Source organism: Manis javanica, chromosome 7 (genome assembly GCF_040802235.1).
Source record: "Manis javanica isolate MJ-LG chromosome 7, MJ_LKY, whole genome shotgun sequence".
NCBI lineage: Eukaryota > Metazoa > Chordata > Mammalia > Pholidota > Manidae > Manis > Manis javanica.
This window is the reverse complement of record NC_133162.1, coordinates 133,737,292-133,758,729: the sequence shown is the minus strand read 5'-3', so window position 1 is coordinate 133,758,729 and position 21,438 is coordinate 133,737,292. Positions and strand designations below refer to the sequence as shown.

Below are 21,438 nucleotides of genomic sequence, written 5' to 3'. Positions count from 1 at the left end.
TCGACTCTAGTAGCACCCCTGATTCCCACTAAGCAGAAGAAGAACCAATAAAAGGGCAGAGCTGCAAAAGGCTTACTGCCTCTAATGTCAGGAGCATGACAGGGCAAGACAACGTCAGAGTTACGTATGTGTCTCAGCTGAGAATGAATCACAGGACTTTGCTTGATAAACTTGGGCTTTACTTCATTCCCACACTGCACACCTTTTCCACAATTTTGAAAAACTTCCATAAACTCCCTGCGCATCAACTTTCCCAAGTACAAAATGGGACACTGCCTTCTTTGTTATGCAACTTCTTCTGTGACAGCCTGGAAAGAATGCTCCTCCAAAGAAAAGAGAATGCATCTTATTTAGCCTTAAAAGGGAAGAAAGCTCTGACAGATGTTATAGCATGGATGAAATGAGTTAAGCTAAGTGAAATGAGCCAAATTATAGGAGGACAAATACATCATGATTCCATTTCTATGAGGTGCCTAGAGTGATTCAGAGAGGAAAGCAGAACAGTGGTTTCTGGGGCCGGGAGGGATGGGGGAATGGAGAATTGTTTAATGGGTACAGAATATTAGTTCTGCAAGATGGAGAGTTCTGGAAACTGGTCGCTCAACAATGTGAATGTGCGTAACACTACTGAACTGGATACTTACAAATGGTTAAGATGGTAAGTTTTATGTTTTGCATGTTTACCACAGTTAGAGATTAAAAACTAAATAAGTAAAATGTACAATGGGTCTAGTACAGTGCCTGGCACCCAGGAGTTAATCAGCCCAAAGTATGAGCACATGAATGGAGAAGGCCCCTCGTGTGAGGCGAACGAGGTCTAACTGGCACCGAAGGATCTTCAAACATTTCCAGAAACCGACACAGAGCGTTTGGTGCAATGAGTAAGAGAACCACAAGTGATGGGCGTCAGTGATTACCTGCTAATGCCTAAGGCCTGGTTGACCCTCACGGTACCACCCTTTCTTCTGAGAATTAGGCAACATATACCAGATAAAGCCTGTGCAGACATACAGGTCAGGAAAGATAGCTTCTTTTCAGTCAACTCAATCACTGCTGTAGGCTAATGAAAGGAGTGTAACTGCAGAAAGGGGCGCAGGTATTAGGACCACAGACTCCTAAATGCTTTTTCACGGCTTCTTGGATACCACTTTGCAGTTCAGCAGATTACTGATCTAACCAAGCAATGGTATCTTACAGCGTTGGGCACTATCATAAAGCACAGTCCTATTTGTAAAAGCTTGTAAGTTGCCATTAGTAAGTCAGAAAATATTCTGATGAGTCCGTTTGTCCCCGCACCCTGGATCTCCTGATCCCTTCCACAGGCGGGGCACTGATAGTCACGGGAGGCCCAAAGATAAACGAGCAGGCCCTGCTCTTCACCCTCCAAGGCTAGGGAAGGGAAAGAGGCAGGTCACAGAACTTTTTAAAAATGCAGTATGTTTAAGTATTGAGCATTTGTAAACTGAACAAAGGAGCAGTGGTTAAAAAAAAAAACAAAACCTTGGGGGAATTGAATACATCTTCAAAGGAAAGGTTACTCTTGGGCTAGACTGGGTCTGAGAGGAGGTGGAAATGGAGTATATTTTAGCTACAGGCAAAGTCTTGAAAAAAAACCCACAGATGCATGGGGAAAAAAATGTGTTTGAACAATGGTGAGAAGGTATTTGTAGGCAAGACATGCTGGTGTGTCAGAAGGGGAAACAAGGGGATGGGCAGTAAGACTAGAGAGGTGTGGGTTTGAGTGACCCTGAATATCACCACAGTCTGGCTTTGTCTCTTAGGTTTTAGAACCCTAACTCGTAGGTGGCAGGTAGAAAGAATGACTAGAAAAGAGGACCATTTCTGAGGCTATTACAATAAATTAAGCAAAAGTATAAAGGACTCAAATTAAATGTGTCAACCATATTAAGGGAGGGGGTGTAGGAGTGGCAGAGGGGAGTGCAAAGGGAGACTTCTAGCGTACACGGCAGTGATTACAAGGACCGCTAGAAGAAGGACAAGGCTAGGGGAAGACCAGGTCTCAGTCGGGAACACTTCGTGTAGAAAGTTCAGTATCCTCCTTCATAAAGTGAAGATAAACAACAAATGACCAAACTGAATCTTGGAATTACGAGAATTATATGATAAAACAAATAAAAAGAACATAATCCTATTATTATGTCTAGATTTGTGGATGTATGGGCCCAGAAGGAATCGTTAGGAACTACTGGGACATAAAGTCCAGTCGGAAGTGCTAGGGTTATGAGCTCACTCATCCGGGGAGGGGCGTCCTGTAATCCAGGACCAGACCCCGGTGCACAGAACTATGTACAGCATGGGGCCCTGGGAGGGAGGCCAGCAAAGGTGACTAGAGGAATGATCCAAATATGGAAATCTGGAGAAAATGGCATCATGGAAGAAAAGAAGTAGTGAATAGCCAAAAGTGCCTCTTTTGGCCAAAAGCTGCTAGAATGAGTGGGTTTAACACTTAGGAGATCAAGTGCACCCTCAGCAAAAGCTATCCAGGGGAGGGGAAGGGGGAAGCACATCAGAGTTCATTGAAGAATGTTGTAGTTTCATGACATATTTTGATGTTGGATAATTCTTTAATTGGGGAAAAATCCATTCTGTAGGGATGGTACACTGAGATTTTACTCTCAGGAGCTATACATACAATTTTTCTACTTTATTTAACTTGGAGAACAGAGAGACTTATGAGTCAGGCTGAGAGAAAATTACTGCTGTCAGGATTCATTAGTACATTGTCTCATGGAGAAAAGAAGACTAGGGAGGAGACAATGAGAATAAAATACAAAACCGCACAAATAAAACTGGAGAAGTTTCTGTAATAACGCAGCAAGTAGGACTAAGCCCGCCCTGCTGGAAGCCAGAGGTGAGCGCCCGTGAGAGCCGGCGCCCACCGGCCAAGAACCGTTAAAGACACACGTCTGCAAGCACTTCACAACAGAACCCCTCTTACCTTTCTTTTGATATCGGTGAATTGGGAAAACATTAAAGACCAATATAATGACAGCTCCACCATGTAATAGTAATGAAGGTCAGGTGTGAGTGGCTGAGGGTCAAAGAAAAAAAGAAAACATGAATAGTAAATAGGAAACCCAATCTGTCCCCCAAACACCTCAAGCTCAGTGCTGAAACGTGCTATGGTCTTCTACCCCCACAAATCCTGGCCCCATTCTCCTTGCAGATAGGAGGACTTTGAAGGATGCTCTGATCTCCAGCTTGATAGCCTTGGTTTTCTTTCATCTCCAACCAAAAAACTGTCAGTCAGTATCAGCATTTGGTACCCAATTCACTCTCCATTTTAACAATGGCATTTATGGTTCTTTGACATGAGCATCTGCAAGATTCCTTAGGCAACCTGGAAAAAAAATTCTAACACATTCAGCAGAAATGTGACCACGGACAGCTGCTGAGAGATTTTCCAGTACAGGGACAAGGGAGGCAGGCAACAGGGAGTGTGGTACGCCGTGGGTCACCGAGGCATAGCTTCAGTTCCACATTCAATCAGAGATTTCTTCTTATTAGGAAATGGTCCATTCATTGTAAATATCAAAAAGGATGATTCAAAAATACTTATTTAAATATCAGAGGGACAAGGAAGCCACCAAGAGATACCAGGCTATAAGCACCCAGCCAGGAAGTCAGAGACCAAGCCCCAGTGCCATACCTTAGTAGGTATCTAACTTAGGCCCTAGTTTACTTATTATAAAATGGACACACTCTTTCTCCATGCCTCAGAGGGACAGGAATGGACAGGGCTTCAGAAAGGCAGCAGAAATCAGAATAGTTACTTTGCATATAAATCCATAAAAAAACAGAGCTTTAAAAAACCATTGTCAATGAGTCGTAATTTCATTGAGTTGTAATGAAATGTCTTGCATTACCAGAATGAATGAAAGACCTTTGGAACTCACCACATGTACCCATCACAGGGCTACACACAAGGTCACAGCATCTCGGGGACTCCAGCGAAACGTACACGCTCTACAACCCGCAGCAGCGTTTCACATAAGGCTTTGACAGGCAGCCGGCACTCACCCAACAACCACCTCTGTCACCTCCACCCCTGGGCCTCAAGGAAAGCAGATGCCCGCCTCAGTGAGCTTTGGCAACAAATACAGGAGGGCACAGGATACTCCTGCACCAGCAATCCTAGGCTCTGAGCACCAGTGAGCATCACTGTGTTTCTCAAGCCCAGTACCACCTTGGAGAGAATTATTTCCCACTGAATTGTCCTTTTAACATTTGAAGGCATTAGCGAGGAGGGATGGGTATTCCGGGCAGACGTGCGGCAGCCATGAAGTCTAAAAAACATGGCACTTGCATCAGTATCCTTGGAGCCAAGGGTGAATTTCAGTTTTAATGAGGTTCTTACTGCCCACTTCACCCCCCGGGAAAACGCGACCGCGGGCTAGGAGGACAAGGGAGAGCACGTCAGGGGGCTGTGGAGGTCGGAAGGGCGCGTCCTGCTGTCATAACTGCACATGCTCACCCAACACGGTAGCTTCTCAGGCTCTCACACAAATCCCACCAAGTTGGTACTATCGTTTTTGAGATTGTGCAGTCTGCAGGAAATTGCTGCCAGTTCATTCAGGATGAGAGCTGACCCCAGGTCTCGCAGCCGCGGAGGCCCTGTAATGGCCACACTAGGGCTTCTCAGTTCCACCTTGTGCTTTTTATCACAAGCTGTCCAAGGCCCAATGGAAGGCAAACTTACAGCATTTTAAACTTAGAATATACATACATATATAAAAAACACTGTAATAAAAATACTCATATACAAGGAACAGTGTGTCTTTAATAAATTTCCCTAGATCATTACTCTTTCATCTAAAAACTTGTTCAGTTGTTTATCTCACATATATGCTAAATACATTCTGTAAATATGTTTCGTGAGCAGGCCCTATCTTTAAAAGTGCTCTTAAGGCTTGAGACTGACAATGAAGTATAATCTATTTATGTGGATAGAGTTACCCACAAAGTGCTATAATTACAGGCATAATCATTATATGCTGTTTTATTTTTGTTACTCACAAAAAGAAAGCAGCTAATTGTTGTTTATTAGAATATGAATTTTGTCAAAGGGGACTGCCTTTTTCACAAGAGATCATGAGTTGGTGCTAGATTTGGGGAGCTATATGCCAAATTACTCATTAGCAAGCAATGTATCTTGTTAGGAAAAGACCGTCTTGATCTGAATCCCCACACACAGTATCTTTCCTCCTACACTAGTGTTTCCTGTTTTCAACCATAACTGCATCTCCCATAAGTGTCCATGTTTTGTGTAGTTGTCTCTGAAATAGTCTGCAAGCACGTTTTGGGCCATTGCCCTAGCAACTAGCTTTCTCAGAAATCAGCAGTTCCTTCACTCCAGCCATAAACATGAATGCTATTCCAAATGACGTCACAGTCACCCAGAAGAGTATCACATTTCAGGTGGCATTTGTCTCAATATTGCTCATGTGACACAATTTACCTCATCACTGCAGTGCACTTGAGCAGCTGCCACTCCAGCCTTTGAGTTAAGGTTTCTAGAAGGCTTTGATGTACTTTTACAAACAGAATCCTAGATATATGTGGGTTTTTCCATGCAGTATACCGTTACAGGACACCAACAGAACTGTGAATGACAATACCCAGGTATTTAAGAAAGTGACACAGCAGCCGGGCCGGAGAATCACAACTGTGTGTAGTAAGTGAGTGGTCACCAGGGTGTCTTGGCCTCTAGCGGACAGCCCTGGCGCGACCAGCTCTCTCTAACCACGCTTGTTTACATTCCTCCGCACTGTGGGAGACTGAAACGCAAACTGGAATTCCATTTCAATGAGTCCCTAGCCTTGAACTTGCCCAAGGAATTTCCAGTGCAGTGCCTGCCTCCTGCAGCAACACAGGGAATATGCGGAGCTGGCCGCTTCCCATTAACCTCATGTGCACCGAACAGCCCAAAGGCCTCTAAACAGACAACCCAACAGAACCCAAGTCAGACTCAGCGGTCCACGGTGCTGATCAGATGTATGTCTCTTCACTTTATCACTAAAATACCTCGTTGCATTTGATTCCCCTATATAACATATCCCTATCGAGGTAGAAATTTGAACAATTTTCAGCAAGAAATCACTAGAAAAGACCCAGTTTTGATATTTAAATAGTAACTGGTCTGGGGACCACAACAAATGCTCCTATTACTGAATTCATGGAAGGCCAGTGGTGTGTCAGCGGAGAGGGACTAAATTGCTCCCTTTCTGGGGTCTGACTTAAATCTAATTTTTCAGGCTTTCTGTCGTCTGTGAGTAATGGGACAAGCCCATTCTTCTGTGCTCAAGAAAATTACGCTTTAAACACTGCTTCCTCAGCCACAAAGAGAAGGCACGCAGCACGCCTGCGCCAGCCCCACCCTGGGGCTTCACCTGTCGGCCTGCGCTGCCGCCAGGCCCTCAGGCTTTCCACCATAATGACCAGCTGGCTGGCTGTTAGGAACAGGGCTCACCACCTCTGGGACTGGCTGCATCCTACTCTCCAGCAAAGGCACCTGTCACCCTAGGCTGCATCCGGCATCAAGCAGCAGGGGTGGGAGGGGACAGGCAGGGACCAGGGGCCTGCGAGGACCTGCCTGAAACCATGCCACTGACATAAGGAAGATCCTCCTCGTGTGTGAAAAGCTGGACAGCCATGCGTCCTTACCTGGTAGGGGTAGTTGTACCAGCAGTTCCTTGTGTTCCACAGCCAGGGTGTCTGAAAAAAATAACAAAGAAACACATTTTACACGCGTTGGAAATGAAGCAGGCTGAGAGATGCTCATGACAGGTTCTTGTCTCCCAATATTTTGGGATTTCAACAATCCACCTGTGTGAGAACGAAAAGACTTAAAACCATCAGAAATAGGATGGGAAGGCCATTCGTATTCCATTCATTCTCTCTGGGTGATCTTCTAGACTCAACTGGCAGTATTTCAGGCTACCTCTAGGATGGAGTCCTGGCTGCTGTTTTTTATATTTTGCTGTAATCAGCCTCAACAGCAGAGCTCTTCAGGGGTCTCGCCTCGGCCAGATGCAAATCATCAGTCTCACTATCATCAGTAAACAATGCCGACCGTTGGTGCAAACCACCTTGACACTCCTCCAGCCCAATGTTTCCAAAGCAACATTATTAATCAATTGCTTCAAGTTTTGGCCAGGTAAACATCTTATTTCAGCAGGACCGCTCAGACTAATTTCAGCCCTGAGGGAATCAACCCTCACAGCACACTCCATCCCCTGGTTTATGGTCAAGTTCTTCTAAAGACAAAACTATCTTTCTGAATTTGATGGCAATCATTTGCCTTAAAACACTGTAAAATCAGAGAGGACATCTAAGTATCCACGCAGATTCCAAACATTTGCAATAAGCAGGGAGGGTCTGGTATATATTGAAACAGACTGCTGGACAATCGAGTCATAGCAACACAAGCATTCTCCTGTATTTGTATTAACTCTGTAATTCTTCTGCATTCGAGATCTTATTAAGAAACAGTCACTCTATCATTGATCCCTTCCATGTATGTGTTTGTATATCTCAAAAAAGAAGAATATTGTCATTGAAAGATTCATGTTAGATATGTTTGTATTGACCTATCTTTCTCATCTTGTCGCAGACCTCGTAAGATCACAAACTGCCGGCCTCTGCCAACAAGACACTGTAGTTGTCCCCCTGAGAGTCATACGGACACCCTGGCACCCCATTATCATCCTCATCAGGCCTGAGCCAAAGAGAGTGAGGGTGTGGTGTTAGCTAACATTTGAGTTCTCCCCATGTGCACACACCTTTTCCTCAAGGGTTTTTTTCTCCATGATCTGTTACTCACTGACCCAATTAAAAAGTTGTTTACCTTTAGACTATCTCATACACTTTTAAAGGATCATAGCTATGAACTCACTTTCCCAGTTTTTTATGTCTATAAATAACTGCTCAGGTTAAGTAGCCAGGCAGTGCCAGAGCTGGAAATCAAACTGACCGTCTGGTCCTAAACCCAAATGTCGCCACTGTGCACCCTGCCTCTGAGTCTGATGGAAACTGAGGCAGGCCTCTGTTGAGGAAGCCTGAACTACAGTAAAAAGTCACTCTATGCCCTAAACCTGAAAATGTCCAGGGATCTTTATATTCTCCTTTCATTCAAGCACTACTGACCCACCTTCTTTTTGCCTGGCTTAGCCTTTCGCTACCTGTTCAGCACTGTACATATCACGCAGTCTCACTGCATGGAATGTCCCGGGGGCCTGCCTGTCTCCTCCACGTCTCCCCTCCAAACACCGATGTGCGTCACCAACTGGCCTCACAGGGTGGTCGCGAGGCTCAAGTGAGAAAGCATGTATGAAAATACTTCAGAGGCTTCAAAGTTTGATATGTTGTCATCTTCTAGTTACATAAACAACACATGTCCCTTGAAGAAGACAGAGAAAATACAGCAAATGATAAAAAAAATTGAATTCTGATCACTATTAACATTTTCATGCACATCCCATCTTTGGCCTTTTTCTGTGTAATATAGACATGAATTGATTTGTTTTTCAGCACACACATATGCAAAATTTTTAAATGTGGGCACAACACACCAGACACTATTTTAAAGTACAGAACAAATGTTAGTTACTACCTTTCTCTCTGATAAAGTTGTTTATTATCTCCAAAATTAGCTGAAGGTCCGGGAGGGAAAGTTGTGTCATCTGCATTTGTTTATCCCCCGGCATCTACACAGAACTGACAGTTCAGTATTCATTTACTGAATGCTAATGAAAAGGAACACAGACCTAAATGCCAGGCCTAAAACAAGCATCATAGTATTTTTCTGAATTTATCAGATCCAAGCCCACAGGGCATGTGTGTGCTTGTCTTCAAAGAGGCGGTGGGAATCCCTTCCGCTGCGGCCATCCCTTCCAGCCACAGGCCAGAGAGCGCCTGTGTGACTCCCAGTGACCCAGAAAAATCCGTCATGTACAGCTTTCCCTCCTCGGTGGGTTTCTTGGCTCCCTGATTTTCTTCTAACATGCAGGCTTTTCCCTGTGTGCATTCCATGTGCATCACCAAGACCTGCCTCTTCTTATACGACGGGACCTGACTGACCTGCAGCAATACTGGATGAATCTCTGCTCTCAGTGGGCCCTCACCCCTGAAGCAGGACCCAAGGGTCTAGACATGGTGAAATTGATGGAGTTCCGAAGCTCAGCCTGCAAGCTTATTTGCCAAACTTTTTAACAATAAGCTTTTTCACATACGATGCAGGTTCACACATACCTCCCACTTTGACACCAGATATCAATACCACCCTGTTTATGCACACTGCACTTTTCTAAGATTGCATGTTATACATACCCCCAAACCCTGTCAAACAGGTTGAATAAATATGATTTTTCTCAATTTACAGATTAGAAAATTTAAGTCCATGAGAAGATGACTCTCCTAATTTTTTATATAGCTCAACACTGGTGGGTGACTCTGGATTAGCTGCTTGTCATGTAACACATTAGGTATAACTTCTTTAATTTGAATTGATACCAGGAGATTATCTTTTTTTAATCAATTTTATCAATTTTTCCATTTTCTGTTTTTCTAGGTATCTTTTTCTGAATTAGTTCCACATTTATTTGATGTCAAGATCTATATATTCCAGCACACCAATTAAGGGATAATAATATATAAGCATAATGTAAGAACATAAAAAGCTGAAACATTAAGGTGTCAAAAAGAATACCGGGGATAAAAAAAAGAAATGCTGAAAATCTCATTTAGAGGGATGGGCCAGGCATCTTCCTAGAAAAAAAGTTCTGTACCGAGGATAGCAAACCCCAGTTCAAAGCACACTTTCCAGAAACAGACACACCTTTTTCACATGGCTTTACAATATCAGTCAATGTTACCAAGGTTAGAAAATCTAACCCAAGGATTCTCAAATCTGTCGTTCCAATAACATAAGATTTACATTATTATTTCCCACCAACAGTGGGCATTTGGAGTTGGTTATACAAAAGGAGTTACATTTAAAAATTGACTTTGAGGGTTAGAAAGGACCTCCGAATCCTGTTTAATCTACAAAAGGAGCCGCATGTCTAGATGGGTAAGTGCCTCCGATTATTAAAGAGCTCATGGTTATCAGCCACCAACAAGATCCCTCAGGTTTACATCCTGCTTGTTTTTCTTGGTGAACAGAAATTGTATTACCTGTTTTTTTGGTTGTTTTGATATCTTTTATGGACTGAATTGTGTCCCCCCCTACCTCAGTTCATAGATTGAAGCCATTAATACCCAATGTGACTATTTAGGCCTTTTGGAGGTAATAAAGGTTAAATGGGGTCATAATGGTGGGGCCCCAAGCTAAAAGGAAGAGGAAAGAAGAGCAATCTCTCTCTCTCTTTCCTCAAAGGCTCGCAAGGAAGGCCATGTTGGGAACGCAGCGGGGTGACCGGCAGGCAGACAGGAAGGCTAGAAGAGAGCTCAAACTGGAAACAAACCCTGCGGGCCCGTGGTCTGGGACTTCCAGCCTCTAGAGGTGTGAGAGATAGGTAGCTGTTATTTAAGCTACCTAGTCTTTGTATTTTGTTAGGGCAGCCTGAGCTAACACAGCATCTTAAGACCACTCTTCGTAAGTGGTGCTGATAGCTATTAAATACACATCAACTAATTTTGACTTAAGAAGACATATAAAACAATGTGAAGTCTAAGACAGAGTGTGACACGGTGGATGAGACATGACTTCCAGCATTCTCAATCTAAACAGCAGCATGTAATGGGATTTTTCATCAGAACATGCACATCTGCCCCCAGACACATCAGCTGAGACACAGCTCAGCAGAAGCACCCCACCAATCACACGGTGCCCCACGCAAGGCTCCTGCGGCTGCCCCTCCCCGGAGCAAACCCAGCCCCAGCACCAGGGTGGTCTAGGTCAGCTACGCTGCTGTCATCCTGTAGTCCTCATCTGCATTTTGACCATGTGCATGAGACTTGAGTGCTAGTTATTTTGTGATTTTTATAAAAGAGAAAAGCAACAAAGCCATTTTAGGTGTCAGTAAATCTGCTCTTTTATCAGGTTCCTTTTTTTTCAGTTGTTCTGTAGAGCTTTCATTGTGAACAGAACTAACAAGCAAATAGATCAGGTCTGATCATTTCACTTTGCCAACTAGAATAAGATAGCTTTGGTTGTATTTTTTATTTGTTTAAAGTTCCATTTGACATATTTCTTAAAAATATAGTTTAAAGGAGGGGGTGGAGCCAAGATGGCGGCATGAGTAGGACAGTGGGAATCTCCTCCGAAAAACATATATATTTTTGAAAATACAACAAATACAACTAATCCTAAAAGAGAGACCAGAAGACACAGGACAACAGCCAGACCACATCCACACCTGCGAGAACCCAGCGCCTCGCGAAGGGGGTAAGATACAAGCTGCGGCCTGGCAGGACCCGAGCGCCCCTCACCCGAGCTCCCAGCAGGAGGAGAGGAGTCAGAGTGGGGAGGGAGAGGGAGCCCAGGACTGCTAAGCACCCAGCCCCAGCCCTCCAGACCAGAGCACAGACACAGAGCATGCATTGGGTGCTGGAAACTAGGGAAACAGGGCAGCAAGATCTTTGGGCAGGTCCCGAAGCCAGCACCCCTGTGACAAAGAAAAGCGAGTGCTTTTTGAAAGTCTTAAAGGGACAGGGACTCCACAGCTGGACGGAAGCATCCCGGGTCATAGTCCAGCAGCTGGAAATTCCAGGGAACTCCGGGCGCACTAACCCCCTGGGCAACAGCTCTGAGACCCCTCACGGAGGTAAACAGCCAAAAAGCCCCCGTCCATTACCCCTCTGGGGCCCCACCATAGCACAGCAGCAGCCTGAGGCTGGCCACGCCCACATCCAGGGAGCTTCCTCCATAACAGCCCAGAAAGACACAAAGACCCAGTCTACCCACAATTACCCAACACAAGCCACTAGGGGTCACAGTTGTCCCAGTAAAGAAAGGCCAGGAGCCAAGTGGAAAGAGTCTTGACTCTCCCAGCTGACAGACAAGTCAATAGTACACTGCCTCTATCAACATGAAAAGGCAAAAAAATTTGATTCAGACAAGACTAACCCAGACAGCTTCAACATCTTCTACATCTTCCCCTGAGAAGGAACCTGGGGAGATAGATTTAACCAGTCTTCCTGAAAAAGAATTCAAAACAAAGGTCATAACCATGCTGATGGACTTGCAGAGAAATATGCAAGAACTAAGGAGGGAGAATACAGAAATAAAACAAGCTCTGGAAGGACTTCAAAACAGAATGGACGAGATGCAAGAGACCATTAATGGACTAGAAAACAGAGAACAGGAACGCAGAGAAGCTGATGCAGAGAGAGATAAAAGGATCTCCAGGAATGAAAGAATTTTAAGAGAACTGAGTGACCAATCGAAACGGAACAATATCCACATTATAGGGGTACCAGAAGAACAAGAGAGAGAAAAAGGGATAGAAAGCGTCTTTGAAGAAATAATTGCTGAAAACTTCCCCAAACTAGGGGAGGAAATGGCCTCTCAGACCACAGAGGTACACAGAACTCCCATGACAAGGGATCCAAGGAGGGCAACACCAAGACACATAATAATTAAAATGGCAAAGATCAAAGACAAGGACAAAGTATTAAAGGCAGCCAGAGAGAAAAAAAAGGTTACCTACAAAGGAAAACCAATCAGGCAATCATTAGACTTCTCAATAGAAACTCTACAGGCCAGAAGAGAATGGCATGATATACTTAATGCAATGAAACAGAAGGGCCTCAAACCAAGACTACTGTATCCAGCATGAATATCATTTAAATATGAAGGAGGGATTAAACAATTCCCAGACAAGCAAAAGTTGAGGGAATTTGCCTCCCACAAAGCACCTCTACAGGGCATCCTACAGGGACTGCTCTAGATGGGAGCACTCCTAAAAAGAGCACAGAACAAAACACCCAACATATGAAGAAGGGAGGAGGAGGAATAAGAAGGGAGAGAAATAAAGAATCATCAGACCGTGTTTATACTAGATCAAAAAGCGAGTTAAGTTAGACAGTAAGATAGTAAAGAAGCTAACCCTGAACCTTTGGTAACCACAAACTCAAAGCCTGCAATGGCAATAAGTACATACCTTTCAATAATCACCCTAAATGTAAATGAACTGAATGCACCAATCAAAAGACACAGAGTGGTAGAATGGATAAAAAAGCAAGACCCATCTCTATGCTGCTTACAAGAGACTCACCTCAAACCCAAAGACATGCACAGACTTAAAGTCAAGGGATGGAAAAAGTTATTTTATGCAAACAACAGAGAGAAAAAAGCAGGTGTTGCAATACTAGTATCAGACAAAACAGACTTCAAAATAAAGAAAGTAACAAAAGATAAAGAAGGACATTACATAATGATAAAGGGCTCAGTCCAACAAGAGGACATAACCATTATAAATATATATGCATCAATACAGGAGCACCAACATATGTGAAACAAATACTAACAGAATTAAAGGAGGAAATAGAATGCAATGCATTCATTCTGGGAGACTTCAATACACCACTCACTCCAAAGGACAGATCCACCAGACAGAAAATAAGTAAGGACACAGAGGCACTGAACAATACACTAGAACAGATGGACCTAATAGACATCTACAGAACTCTACACCCAAAAGCAACAGGATACACATTCTTCTCAAGTGCACATGGAACATTCTCCAGAATAGACCACATACTAGGCCACAAAAAGAGCCTCAGTAAATTCCAAAAGATTGAAATCCTACCAACCAACTTTTCAGACCACAAAGGAATAAAACTAGAAATAAACGGTACAAAGAAAGCAAAAAGGCTCACAAACACATGGAGGCTCAACAACACACTCCTAAATAATCAATGGATCAACGACCAAATCAAAATGGAGATCCAGTAATATATGGAAACAAACGACAACAACAACACAAAGCCCCAACTACTGTGGGATACAGCAAAAGCAGTCTTAAGAGGAAAGTATATAGCAATTCAGGCATATTTAAAGAAGGAAGAACAATCCCAAATGAATAGTCTAACATCACAATTATCAAAACTGGAAAAAGAAGAACAAATGAGGCCTAAAGTCAGCAGAAGGAGGGACATAATAAAGATCAGAGAAGAAACAAACAAAATTGAGAAGAATAAAACAGTAGCAAAAATCAATGAAACCAAGAGCTGGTTCTTTGAGAAAATAAACAAAATAGATAAGCCTCTAGCCAGACTTATTAAGAGGAAAAGAGAGTCAACACAAATCAACAGTATCAGAAACAAGAAAGGAAAAATCACGACAGACCCCACAGAAATACAAAGAATTATTAGTGAGTACTATGAAAACCTATATGCTAACAAGCTGGGAAACCTAGGAGAAATGGACAACTTCGTAGAAAAATACAACCTTCCAAGACTGACCCAGAAAGAAACAGAAAATCTAAACAGACCAATTACCAGCAACGAAATTGAAGCGGTAATCAAAAAACTACCAAAGAACAAAACCCCCGGGCCAGAAGGATTAACCTCGGAATTTTATCAGACATACAGAGAAGACATAATACCCATTCTCCTTAAAGTTTTCCAAAAAATAGAAGAGGAGGGAATACTCCCAAACTCATTCTATGAAGCCAACATTACCCTAATACCAAAACTAGGCAAAGACCCCACCAAAAAAGAAAACTACAGACCAATATCCCTGATGAATGTAGATGCAAAAATACTCAACAAAATATTAGCAAATCGAATTCAAAAATACATCAAAAGGATCATACACCATGACCAAGTGGGATTCATCCCAGGGATGCAAGGATGGTACAACATTCGAAAATCCATCAACATCATCCACCACATCAACAAAAAGAAAGACAAAACCACATGATCATCTCCATAGATGCTGAAAAAGCATTCGATAAAATTCAACATCCATTTATGATAAAAACTCTCAACAAAATGGGTATAGAGGGCAAGTACCTCAACACAATAAAGGCCATATATGATAAACCCACAGCCAACATCATACTGAACAGCGAGAAGCTGAAAGCTTTTCCTCTGCGATCGGGAACAAGACAGGGATGCCCACTCTCCCCACTGTTAGGAGGTCCTAGCCATGGCAATTAGACAAAACAAAGAAATACAAGGAATCCAGATTGGTAAAGAAGAGGTCAAACTGTCACTATTTGCAGATGACATGATATTGTACATAAAAAATCCTAAAGACTCCACTCTGAAACTACTAGAGCTAATATCGGAATTCAGCAAAGTTTCAGGATACAAAATTAACACAGAAATCTGTGGCTTTCCTATACACTAACAATAAACTAATAGAAAGAGAAACCAGGAAGACAATTCCATTCCCAGTAGCATCAAAAAGAATAAAATACCTAGGAATAAACCTAACCAAGGAAGTGAAAGACCTATATCCTGAAAACTATAAGACACTCTTAGGAGAAATTAAAGAGGTCACTAACAAATGGAAACTGATCCCATGCTCCTGGCTAGGAAGAATTAATATCATCAAAATGGCCATCCTGCCCAAAGCAATATACAGATTCGATGCAATCCCTATCAAACTACCAATAGCATTCTTCAATGAACTGGAACAAATAGTTCAAAAATTCATATGGAAACACCAAAGACCCCGAATAACTAAAGCAATCCTGAGAATGAAGAATAAAGTGGTGGTGGTGGGGTCTCACTCCCCAACTTCAAGTTCTACTACAAAGACACAGTAATCAAGACAATTTGGTACTGGCACAAGAACAAAGCCACAGACCAATGGAACAGAATAGAGACTCCAAACATTAACCCAAACATATATGGTCAACTAATATTTGATAAAGGGGCCATGGACATACAATGGGGAAATGACAGTCTCTTCAACAGATGGTGCTGGCAAAACTGGACAGCTACATGTAAGAGAATGAAACTGGATCACTGTCTAACCCCATACACAAAAGTAAATTCAAAATGGATCAAAGACTTGAATATAAGTCATGAAACCATAAAACTCTTAGAAAAAAACATAGGCAAAAATCTCTTAGACATAAACATGAGTGACCTCTTCTTGAACATATCTCCCCAGGCAAGGGAAACAAACGGAAAAATGAACAAATGGGAGTATATCAAGCTGAAAAGCTTCTGTACAGCAAAGGACACCATCAATAGAACAACAAGGTATCCTACAGTATGGGAGAATATATTCGTAAATGACAGATCCGAGAAAGGGTTGACATCCAAAATATATAAAGAGCTCACACACCTCAGCAAACAAAAAGCAAATAATCCAATTAAAAAATGGGCAGAGGAGCTGAATAGACAGTTCTCTAAAGAAGAAATTCAGATGGCCAACAGACACATGAAAAGATGCTCCACATCACTTGTCATCAGAGAAATGCAAATTAAAACCACAATGAGATATCACCTCACACCAGTAAGGATGGCTACCATCCAAAAGACAAACAACAACATATGTTGGCGAGGTTGTGGAGAAAAGGGAACCCTCCTACACTGCTGGTGGGAATGTAAATTAGTTCAGCCATTGTGTAAAGCAGTATGGAGGTTCCTCAAAATGCTCAAAATAGAAATACCATTTGACCCAGGAATTCCACTTCTAGGAATTTACCCCAAGAATGCAGCACTCCAGTTTGAAAAAGAAGATGCACCCCTATGTTTATTGCGGCACTATTTACAATAGCCAAAATATGGAAGAAACCTAAATGTCCATCAGTAGATGAATGGATAAAGAAGATGTGGTACATATACACAATGGAATATTATGCAGCCATAAGAAAAAAACAGATCCTACCATTTGCAACAACATGGATGGAACTAGAGGGTATTATGCTCAGTGACAGAAGCCAGGCGGAGAAAGACAAGTACCAAATGATTTCACTCATATGTGGAGTATAAGAACAAAAGAAAACTGAAGGAACAAAACAGCAGCAGAAGCACAGAACCCAAGAATGGACTAATAGTTACCAAAGGGAAAGGGACTGGGGAGGATGGGTGGGAAGGGAGGGATAAGGGCAGGAAAAAAAGAAGGGGGGCATTACGATTAGCATGTATAGTGTAGGGGGGCATGGAGAGGGCTGTGCAACACAGAGAAGACAAGTAGTGATTTTACAGCATCTTACTATGTTGATGGACAGTGACTGTGAACGGGGATGTGGGGGGGACTTGGTGAAGGGGGGAGCCTAGTAAACATAATGTCCTTCATGTAATTGTAATGATACCAAAATAGAAATTAAAAAAATATATATATATATAGTTTAAAAATCCCCCACAATCTATGTTTCCAATCCATGCCACCTGTCATGATAGATCAATTATCAAAAATCAAGAAGGCTTTTTTACGCAGGCCCATAAAATTTATAACATTAAGAGTGAACCCTAATGTAAACTATGGACTTTGGGTGATTACAATGTATCAACACATGTTGGCTTATCAACTGTAACAAATGTACAATAAGAGTAGGAGATCTGATCATGAGAAAGGTTATGTAAGTGGGGGGGGGGGGCCAAGACGTACAGGACACCTTTGTAACAGCTCCTCGATTTTGCTATGAACACAAAACTGCCTGAAAAAATTAAGTATTTAAAAAATAGTCAAGGCAACACGTTCACCTCAGATCAGGGATACCTCTCCTGTCACTGTAAGCCCAAAACAACAACAGCATTTGAAGCAAAAGACCAGAGGAACGGACATCTGGTTGACCAAGTGAGTATTAAGTGATTATATAAAAATATAAATGTACACACGTATATGTTCATTTTTTCAAGAGTCAGTAGATACCTGCAGCTGAATGAATAGTTTGAGTTAATAACAGTTTGGATTTAACAAAGGAACACGGATCACATCAAGTATTGAAGACATTTTCCTGCCTCACCGAAGATGTGAGCTACGTGGGTCTTTGAGCAGCGTCAGCATCTTCCAGGAGAAATCTTCCATCTTTTGCCATTTCTATCCAAACTCCTACATGACTTTCAAAAAGCCCAGCTGAGATGACTAACAGTCAAGCAATTTAGTCTAAGACACAGGCTGGCCTCTGCATAGTTTATGTGCAAAATACGTACAGCCTAGGATTATGTTTTAAAATGCCAGAAAGCTAGATCCCTAAACTACCCTGGAACTACTTTCCCTGAAAAGTAGGATCCTAAAATACACTCCGAGTTATACTGGAACCTTATACCTTTGGTTTACATTGAGTTGTTGCAAGAAGTAAGCATGAGAAAAATGCTTCCAATGAATTTATCCTGGAAAGGTTACCACAAGGTTACCCTAAGTGACTGGGAACAAAAATACTTCCGTTCTGTGACTGCTTAGCATATTTCTGCTTACCAAGTGAAAATTCGATTACCCCACTGTTATCATTTTACCCTGGTTTGGGGAAACTGAGATCTAAGTGTAAAGTCTGACCATAGCAACTGCGATGTCCCTTCACATCTTTGCTTATTTTTCCTTTTATGTGCCATTTTCTGATGTTAACACATATATTAATATTGCTATATAAACACTGTGAATCCTTTTTAGAAAGATTCAACTGTATGATTTAAATGATTAATATAAATCAAATCCATTCAAAATGGCATGCTACAGTTTTAATACACATTGTAAAATGACTCAAAATGCAAAGAAATATTCCATGCTTTGTGAGTTCAGAAACTGATAACAAGTTGTGTTTGGGATGAAGAGGATGAAGCCATTAGTCTGGGCTCGATGCCTCTGGTCAGTAGTAAGCACTCCAGCATATTCCCCGCAGACAAGAGGACCCTTTCCACCTTTCCTGGGTCAGCAGATAGAGAACTAAAAATTTGCAAAGCAGACCCCTCCCTAGAGGCCCCCAGCATCTGCCTCAGCTTTGAAAGCTCTCTCGATGTGCAAATGTGATTTGGACTTGACCCCATGTCATTACATAAAGATAGCAAGCAGCCTTTTGTATTGATTAGGCTTTAAAAAAGATGCTGGTCTTCCAGATCTGGTCAAGCCTGTGCCTTCAGCACATTCAGTAATCAATTCAGAAAGTAATTTGCAGATCCGCCAAGCATACATAAATAGAAGGATGTCCTTGGAGGTGGGCCCTGAGGTCCCAGGGTCTGTATGAGAGTTTAATCACAGAAACAAAGAGAAGAGAAATGTGAATGGCATCTCCAAACCTCCTAAAACCTTCCAGCCAGTGATTCTACTTCTGACTGCTCAGCTGAGGGACTCCACACACACCTCACAAGAGCTGCGGCTGTGAATCTCAAGGGTCTGGGGCAGAGGAAGTTTGCAAAGCCGCTCTCCTCCCGTGGATTCAGATGTGGACTCTCCTCTCCACCCAGTGACAATCATGCAGAGCAGAAGGGCAGATCAACCCCATGTTTAAAACAGGATCAGGGATACAGGAGCCGGGGGAGGGAAAGAGAAGATGAAGGCAACCAGGTGAAAGGACCTGAGGGAAGGGAAGACGGTGAGAATGTCCACACTGGGAGAGAGGTGTGCCGGCCAGTGGGGAGTGGGGAATGCAGTGGGCGTGGCTGTTAACATGCACAAACTTAGTCAAAGGATAGTGTTGGGCAACAATTTATATTAGTCAGTATAATGTCAATGGGTTATAGTAGTCAAAGATAATGTAGGGAAATAAGATAACATGAAAAAGGATTATTATCTCTAATATGTGAAGAGCCCACAAAATGTATTAAAGTTTTTTATAGCCAATGGGAAAAATGGGGAGAAGATACAAATAGGCAGGCAATACATTAAACAAAAATATGTTACAACAAAGACATGGAAAATTTACAGGTTAAAACTAGACATATTTTTTTTTATCCAAGTCTGAAAAATATTTAAAGAGGTTAATGCCCAGGGGTCAGCAATATACAGGGAAACCAACACTATAAATTGGAATACCTTTCTAAAGAGTAATTTGGTCTTTAAAATCTGCATACCCTGTGATGTACCATTACAATTCTTTTTTTGGTAATGAGAAATTGAAATAAATCTAATTGTTCAATAATATGAGATTGGCGTGTTTTTAATTGGGATTCTGTGGAAGCAGATGCTGAGATGAGGATGTGGGTGCAGGGTATTTATCTGAGAGGTGACCCCAGGAAACAGAACTACAAAAGTGGAGAAGTTGAGTAGATGAGGGAAAAATCCAATACGATTTTCAGGAACGACGAGCCTGTTGCGCTGCAGACAACTGCACCTCCGTTCTGCTGGGGACCTGCAGAGCGATGCAGCAGGTAGCTCGTAACTCCCAACACAGGACAGGGGTCTGGGGCACGTACCCACCAACTCCCATCCCTCACTGGTTTTGGGTTTAGTATTAATTTCCCCATATTTCTAGGTTGTCCCTGCCTCTCTCTATGTGACCTTTGCAGCTCTGGAGAAAGAGCAGATATGGCACAGCTTGCATCTGATGTCGGATGCTGTTGAAGGTGCACGGAATTATCCACTAACCTGTGCTGAAATCAGATGGGCTGAGGTGATGTAAGAGACATATTCATATTTTAAGTTAAAATAAGACCATAAGCAGAATATACAGTGTACTTTATGTTTAAATTAGATATATATTTGGACACACGAACACACACACATACACATGAACTATGCCTGGCAGGATATTTACCAAAATTACTTAGTAATTATCTCTGAGTAATGAGTATCTCAGATGGTTTTAAGTTTTTTCTTAATGTTTGTATGTCAGTATTAAGTTACACATGTGATTGCAGCAAAATTTTTCTGCAATGGACAGGTCTTACTTGAATAATAAAAAGAAGCCAGCTATATGTATTTTTAATAGATCTCATTTAAAAAAATAAACAAATTTGCTCTTACAAATAACTATAGTAGTATAAACAATACATCACCATAGTCAAATTATTCGATTCTAATTAACTTCAAACTAAGAGCTAGTATATGAAATAGCTGCCTTCCAGAGTATTTACATGTTGACAGTGATATTTCAAGTATAAACAAATCATTAACAATTTTATTCTAAATTCCCAATTAAGAGAAAGTAAGTGGGGGAAATAATAAGATGAGCAAAGAGCAGAGAATACTAGCCCTGCGTTCATTCCAGTGGTGAGCATCATTTTGCCACCCACCCCACCCACGCTCACTTTGAAGACCCCCATCGACCTCTTCCTGGCCACTTCTAAATCGATTCCCCTACTCCCTGATACCTTTATGCTCATACTATGGCACTTTCCTCACACACTCACTCTTTCAAGTAATGCCTGAGTGGCCGCCGTGAATCAAGCACTCTGCAAGACATGCAGACACACAGACAGATTCTCTAGTCCAGGGAACTGGCCATCTCCTGGTAAACCAGCTGCATGACAGGCTATGGCAGGGTAGACATGGATGCAGAGAAGTAACAGTACATGAAAACACAGAAAGACACCCAGCCCCATCCTGGAGTGTGAGGCGGAGGGCATGGCTCCAAC

General features: G+C 42.3%; 1 protein-coding gene across 2 annotated transcripts in view; it reads right to left on the bottom strand.

Moving 5' to 3' along the window:
* CERS6 (ceramide synthase 6) overlaps positions 1 to 21,438 on the bottom strand; it is a 277,844-nt gene that overhangs the window by 75,746 nt on the left and 180,660 nt on the right. For both annotated transcript variants that reach the window (XM_036995962.2, XM_036995963.2), the window contains exons 5-6: positions 6,685 to 6,735; positions 2,960 to 3,052 (exon numbers count right to left, since the gene is read on the bottom strand). In XM_036995962.2, coding sequence (XP_036851857.1) covers positions 2,960 to 3,052; positions 6,685 to 6,735 — 144 coding nt within the window. The remainder of the gene's footprint in view (positions 1 to 2,959; positions 3,053 to 6,684; positions 6,736 to 21,438) is intronic.